Source organism: Brassica oleracea, chromosome C1, assembly GCF_000695525.1.
Source record: "Brassica oleracea var. oleracea cultivar TO1000 chromosome C1, BOL, whole genome shotgun sequence".
Classification (NCBI taxonomy): Eukaryota; Viridiplantae; Streptophyta; class Magnoliopsida; order Brassicales; family Brassicaceae; genus Brassica; species Brassica oleracea.
In genome coordinates this window covers 2,150,207-2,157,413 of record NC_027748.1, presented here as the reverse complement: position 1 = coordinate 2,157,413, position 7,207 = coordinate 2,150,207, and the positions used below count along the sequence as shown (strand labels likewise).

At 33.4% G+C, this 7,207-nt stretch overlaps 1 protein-coding gene across 1 annotated transcript; it reads left to right on the top strand.

Moving 5' to 3' along the window:
* The first annotated feature begins 2,734 nt into the window (after positions 1-2,734).
* LOC106323366 (peptidyl-prolyl cis-trans isomerase CYP21-1) lies at positions 2,735-4,670 on the top strand. Its single transcript, XM_013761507.1, has 7 exons — positions 2,735-3,021; positions 3,385-3,466; positions 3,611-3,658; positions 3,752-3,775; positions 3,858-4,040; positions 4,119-4,194; positions 4,285-4,670. Exons 1-7 carry the CDS (start codon positions 2,923-2,925, stop codon positions 4,445-4,447), a joined length of 675 nt encoding a protein of 224 aa, XP_013616961.1. The 5' UTR covers positions 2,735-2,922; the 3' UTR covers positions 4,448-4,670.
* Positions 4,671-7,207: the final 2,537 nt, after the last annotated feature.

Here is a 7,207-nt window from a genome sequence, read left to right as displayed (position 1 = left end):
CCGAATGGATCTTGTAAGGTGGTACAAAACATATCCGAACCCGGAGTGTTATTAACCGAACCCGAACGGGTAACCCGAAAAATCGAAAAAAAAACGAAAAATCCGAAAAAATATCCGAAAAAACCGATCTGAATGTCCAAAATAATATACAATATAATTATATGAAACATGAATATATACTTCAAATATTCAATTTCATATTTATTTTGATATGTTATCTAACGATAAGTATTTAAAATTTAAATAACTACCTTAAATACTTAATTATATATAAATAAATATATATTTCTTATGTTTTACTTTTAAATTTTAGATTTTATTTCGGGTATATCCGAACCGATCCGATATAACCCGAATCCGAATGATATATGATTACTTTATGGGTTCTATGATGTGATACAAAACTGATCCGAACCCGATGTGTTATATCCGAACCCGACCCGTACTTGCAAATTTACTAGAATGAAACCTATGAGGTGTTATAAAAAGAAGCGAAATCCGAAAAACCTGATCCGAACGCCAACGGGTATCCGAACGTCCATGCCTAATTTAAGTTATGACTAAATGTTTGAGCAAAACTTAAATTATATATAATGTTCAAAAACTTAAATTTTATATATGTACTATTTTGTACGTTACTACTGGTTCAACGGGAATTCCGGTTCAGTTCCTTTTAGATTATCACTCGTAATATAGGCTATAGCTGATGGCTTTGGTGGATGAAAATTGAACTGTATGAAAGTGGTGTTGGAAAACACGATAATGTAATATTATGTGATATGGAGAGATGCTATCATGTTATCCTAAACCCTCAATTCTCAGCCGCAAACACAACAATGTAATAATGACTCCACTCAAGAATAATAAACTCATACACGTCATCGTGATAGAAGAAATAGCATTTAACCACGCATCACTTGCCAATTTGTTGATACTCCATAACCGTTGTTTAACAATGGAGGAGTAGGACGAGGCACTCATGGTGATATCCAAGAGGAATAGAGGATGTGGTGGAGATTCGAAACAGAAGAGCCTGAGTTGATAATTACCGTTTGGTTAAATTTATCACATCACTCACTAGTCACTATTCAAAGCGTAACATCAACACATGTGGAGGCTTTAAGATCAGATTTAAGTTATGCCAAATAGAACATAACAAAAGCTCACCACAGTTACCATCTGCGTGTATGAAAAATGTTCAACAGAAGATCTCACGCTATATTTGAAAGCTTATTGCCACTTGCCATTTGTATGTTTGTGATAATGGTACTGAATATTGATAGGGAAATGTCTCTATCAGTGAATTATTATTATTGTAGGCGAGGTTTACCACAGCTGCCACAATTAGTATTAACTTTGTCGAAATGTGATATGATTCGTGCGCAAGGTTATCACAATTTGCTTATCACAAAAGATATTTTGTAAAATATTCGGAAACATTGAACGTTGCCTGATTCCTAAACGACGACTCCATAAGATAATGATCACTTTTTATATATAAAGTGGATCCAACGGTTGAGAAATAGCAAGTACTAGCAAAACAACATAAATATATATAATGTAGCTTTAATTAAACGTGGGGTGATATGTCTGTAAATAAATATTAAATAACTCTTCAATTATTTTCTTTTCGAGTTTGTGGGGCGTGGAGACGATAATTGAATTTGTTTCTATCTATCTAAATCGTGTGGTTTAGTATTTTGGATGTTCTCTTACCCCTTTTTTACGACCGTTAATAACATCACACTAATATGTAAAACTACATGGTGGCAAAATCATGTTTTCATAGATTGGTTTCATTCACATAACATAACACATTCCTAGCCTCTTGGGCACAAAAGATTAGAAAACAGCATTAGTAAGCTAAAAAAAAGGTGGTAAGTTAAGTACACGCTAACAGGACAATTAAATAGCATATACCAAGATTTGGTTTTGGTGACAGTGAGTTATGAAACACCATTATTAATTATAGTGAAAATATCTCACACCTACCAGCTACGGTGGATGTGACGTGTCTATTAAGTTACATTCGAACCATAGATTAGAGATGATCGAATAGAAAAACTAAAAAGAAACAAATAGACAGATCTATTGCGTCTCTTCATAGATGAATGAGCCAGCCAAATAGGATCAACAAAATATCAAGCTGAGTATTACTAAATGAAAGGGCTAGTTATACGAAAACGTTTAGATGTCATTTCAATCGGCTAGTTGCAAAGAATACTGGTCCAATAATTTTATTTTTGAATGGACTACTACCAAATGTCAAAAAGTGAAGATTGTTTATGTGCCAGGTCATTCACCCAGAACGTAACTTGTTTTAATCTTTCTCGTTTGATCCATTCTTTCTACCGCCCCTTAATTAGATCCATAACTGATGTTGCTCGTCAAGAAGTAACTGGATAACTTCTAATTTCAATGCAGTTATCAACTAAGAACATTGGGATGAGAGATTATGTTTTTCCCGTTTATAGGAATGGGTTTCTACGCCTAGGAAGTCAAGGAAGTTGTGTTGGTCTTTCCCTGGTTCCTTGTTGTCCTACGAGAAGAGTTGTTGTGATTTTACGGTTTAGAGCATATGCTCTTAGTAATGTGCAGAATGATATAGAAATAAAAGCCCATTTAATTTGATGGTAAAATAATACTGGCCCGTTAGTCCCCATTCAGGCCCATTAGCATATCACGAAAAAAAAGACAAAAACCATCTTCAACGAAGAAACAGAACACACTTGGAATTGAGATCGATTTGGACTCTTGTCTGTAAACTTTGATTGCCGCGAAGATTACACAATTCGATATCATAGAACGTCGAGAGAGATCTTAGAAGAGTGAAAGTTTCTGACTTTTCTTCGGGAATCTTGATTCAGAGGGTGTGAGATCGAGCTCCGTGTGAGATGAATCCTTAAGAAAGAAAGAAGAAAGATGCGTAGAGAGATCTCGTTTTTGTTACAGCCCAGGTGCCTTCTTCTCCTCGTCGCCCTAACGGTCTTCCTCATCTTCGCTCTCTTCAACACCGGCAAGGTACACGATTTTTCATGTTGGATCTGTTTGAAACCTCTTTGTGTTTAAATATTGAAAACAAGATTTTATGAGAGATCTGGATTCTCTGAAACCCTTTTTGTGAAGTTGGTATCTTTTGGTTCAGCACATTGAAAGTGTTTAAGTGAGTTAGGCTTATTAGTGTGTCTTGCTCTTATGCATTTGGTTTAACCTCAAAAGAAACATAATCGAGTGATGTAAGTGGCAAAAGACTCCATGGCTCATGCTTTGGATTCATCTAATGATGATGATTCGATTATTCGTGTGTGTGTGCTGGCTAGTGTTCTGGATATAGTTTTTTTTTATATGTACCTGACTTGGTTGCTCTCTTGATTGCTTTATAAGGAGGAGGACAAGCAAGTAATCCAGGATTTTGAAACCACACACAGAGTGTTTCTCGATGTTGATATCGACGGCCAACGCTTAGGTAAAAAAGAAAACAAGTTTGCCTCTTCACTTTTCTTGAACTGAACCTAGTTTTTAATTGCCGTCTTGTACATGAGCTTTTGTGATCTCTTCTTTGCCATATGCTTTCCTTCATAGTTTGTTGATTCCGCTCTCTGTGTTACAGGCAGGATCGTTATTGGATTATATGGCACTGTTGTACCCAAAACTGTAGGTATGTGTCTTCATCATCTTGGCTGCAAACTTCAGGACTCGGTTAGAACTGTTTAAACAGTTTCTGATGGTAGAGTTCTTTGTTATTTTGCAGAAAACTTCAGGGCGTTATGCACAGGTTTGTACTTAAATGATTGTGTTTATCTCAGATTGGGTGCTTCAGATTCTGATTAAAATGGACATCTGAAACGCTAACGTAGGAGAGAAGGGGAAAAGTTCAAGCGGGAAGCCACTACACTACAAAGGAACACCGTTTCACAGGATAATATCTGGATTCGTAATCCAAGGAGGAGACATCATCCATGGTGATGGCAAAGGGAGTGAGTCAATCTATGGTGGTACCTTCCCTGACGAAAACTTCAAGATCAAGCATTCACATGCAGGTCCGCTTATTATACTCAAACTTATGAAAGTGAGTTTTTATGTATCCTTGTAGTTTATCAAAACTTTGTTATTTGTAGGTGTTGTAGCGATGGCTAATACAGGACCTGATTCTAACGGCTCGCAGTTCTTTATCACTACTGTCAAGGCTAGCTGGTACACTCTAGTTTCATTTGAACCATCTAGTTTTCATTCATGAGTTTTCAGTGTGTAACTAACTATATGTGAAATCTTGTGTGTGCACAGGTTGGAAGGGGAACATGTTGTGTTTGGGAAGGTGATACAAGGGATGGACAATGTGTTCGCCATTGAAGGTGGAGCCGGTACTTACAGTGGGAAACCAAGGAAGAAAGTTGTGATTGCTGATTCTGGAGAGATCCCTAAAGACAAATGGGATGAAGAAAGATGACAACAACATAAAAGCTTACACATCTCGTCTCAGCAAAATCTTGGCTCTGTTCCTATGAGATCCTCTCTCTCTTTTTTTATTTATAGTTTTGCAGATCTGATGATCTGAATTATGAACACAATGCCAATGTAGTTAGTGTTTTTTTTTAAAGCTGGACGCATCTTGTACCTCTTCTTCACTTCAGTTTTTTTCCTCATATATTTCAGTAGACTTTATTTATATATATATATATATATGATTTTTAGCTGAGTCTACTGTTATGTAGATATTTGAAATTCCTTTCATTGCACGAAGATTAGATTTTCTAGTATTTTCGCACATATTAAGAAAACACATTAAATCATTATAATAAATGTATCGTTTTCTGTAATTTTTGAGTTTCAATAAATTTTAACCAATAGTAATTTAATAAAGTAAATTAATTTTATTAAAGTTTACAAATTTTTTTATAGAAAACACAAAATTTTTATTTTTATGAAACACATTTTTTTTCTAAAACATCTATCCTAGTGAAACGGAGAGAATACTGATTGTGATGAGCTGAATTATGGTAGACATGATAATTAATTAATTACCGAAAAACATTTTCAGCTTGTTAAATTAATTAAACTCAGCTTTTTGGGTTGGGAAAGATTATAACCTCAGGTGTTGTCGCTAGTTACATACACTTAATTTCAATCTCTAACACTCAAATCAGTACCTAACAATAACATTTCACAATTTCTAAACTTAATATTTTCTAGTTATCAAATAACAATATTGGAAAAAAAAAACTACAAAAATGAAAGGATGGTATGGTGAAATAGATAATTCCAAAGAAGAAAAGACCACACAAGTATTGAGCAACAAGTCAAAGCCGAACTACTGAATAACTTTAGAAGACAAGCCACCAAATGTTAGAAGCAAAACCTCCAAATAATAAACTACAAAGGAGACACTAATCAATTAAAATCATAAACACATGAAATGCTATTATCTACTTACGTACACCTCATCAAACCTCATGTATGGGCTATTGTTATCCACACATCTGTAGAGACATGGTTATGTCCTCTCAATGCGTGTGTGATTGTTTTAATATATAGCTTTTGATTGATTTAGATCTTCAGTATTTGTTTGCTTTTACACTTAAACTCGTTACATAATAGGGTCTTTTTCTGAGAAATGAAAGTACAACGTTGAGTATTTTCATTTGTTAATCATAAAGGCTATCAGGAAGAGAATTTCGTTTAGATTTTGGTATACTTGTGTTTATAAACCTGTGTTTGAAAATAATGATAAAATCACATTTATTCCAGAAGTTGATTAAATACTTCTTAAATCAAACGAGATACTCTGATCCAGAGAGATCGAATTAGATTGAATCTATGTCGGTACAGAACAAAAATGAGCATGAAAGTGTTAGTATTGTCGAGCTTATGCGTCCATAACTTCAGATGTTAGTGTTTTGGCTTCTTATATTATTGCACCCGAATAATAACAGGTAGGGGTCCATGCAAACTCATGTCTATGTATAATAATCATAATATATATAATCCATCTAAATTCATGCATTATCTAGAAAACCATACGTACATGTACGTATGGCATGATACAATTAATGGTGTGAATTGCTCGACTTATTATAGCCTACATGTTATGGACAATTTCATCGTAAAACTATAAACTTCGGGACTGCAAAAATTCTTCTTGAACTGTCTAGTGGCTATCACCGTATCTTTAGGTTATCATTCTGTGAACCTTTTATTTACCGACACCAAAATGTTATATGATTATTTGAAAACAGTGTGAATCAGGCTAATTAACTTGTAACCCGAGTTGCATAAAAGTTGATCATGGTTAAAATTGGGTTATATACAGACGCTGACTTTTAGATGAATATTTAGGAACCTCCATATGAATACTTCTTCATATTTTTATTCATATCCGAACGTTATCATCTAGTGGATAAAACCTAGACGTTTCAACTAAAAAGAGCAAAGACTTAAAAAAGAAGAAGCAAAGACTTGAGTTCCATTGTTTTGTTGGAACTCAAGTTGAAGTTTCTTACTATTGCTTCATTTGTCCAACCCAAAAATATATGTAAGTTTTTTCAAACAGTTTGGTTACTGTCTTCCTACATGAAGTTTCGTTATTCAATATATATTTATATAAATTATCTCGTGTCTCATTCCTTATCTTCCACGCAAAGGGTCACTTGAGCTTTTGAGTAACACAAAATTGAAGAGACCAATGAAGGATGTAGGCATCGGATCCAGGCCTATTATTTGGGATCAGCTTCTCTCGATTCCCCGCGTCTTTCTTCTTTCGCTCCTTCACTTATATTCTCAATGTTCAGTTTAATTTAATCATCTTCCTTGTTAATAGATGTAAATAATTTATGCTTTGCTTAATTGTTTTTTGTTTAGCACTTGCTTTTTAACATTCTATAGTGTCAGTGTGGTTATATTTTTCATAATAACTAGGTATCTTTCTGCAACATGTACAGTAAAAAAATTTAAAATATTTTTTAACAGATAAATATAAATTATATTTTAAAATAAAATTTTATTAATATTGTAAATTTTCTTTTTCGTATCAATATTTTAATATAAATTTGATTTAATTAAACATAAAAATTATATTTAAGAATATGCATGTATATATTTGAAATTATAATCTTTGATAAATTTTTCTATCTATTTATTTTAATTAAATATATTAAATAAATTTGTAAAGTTGCATAATTACCAAAAATTAAAATTAAACAATATTTATAAA

What these genes read in the sequence shown, in the direction of transcription:
- LOC106323366 (XM_013761507.1), top strand. Translation starts at nt 2,923, where the DNA reads ATGCGTAGAGAGATCTCGTTTTTGTTACAGCCCAGGTGCCTTCTTCTC. An exon ending in CTCTCTTCAACACCGGCAAG is followed by an intron (nt 3,022 to 3,384) that starts GTACACGATTTT and finishes TTGCTTTATAAG; the next exon opens with GAGGAGGACAAGCAAGTAAT. An exon ending in TATCGACGGCCAACGCTTAG is followed by an intron (nt 3,467 to 3,610) that starts GTAAAAAAGAAA and finishes TCTGTGTTACAG; the next exon opens with GCAGGATCGTTATTGGATTA.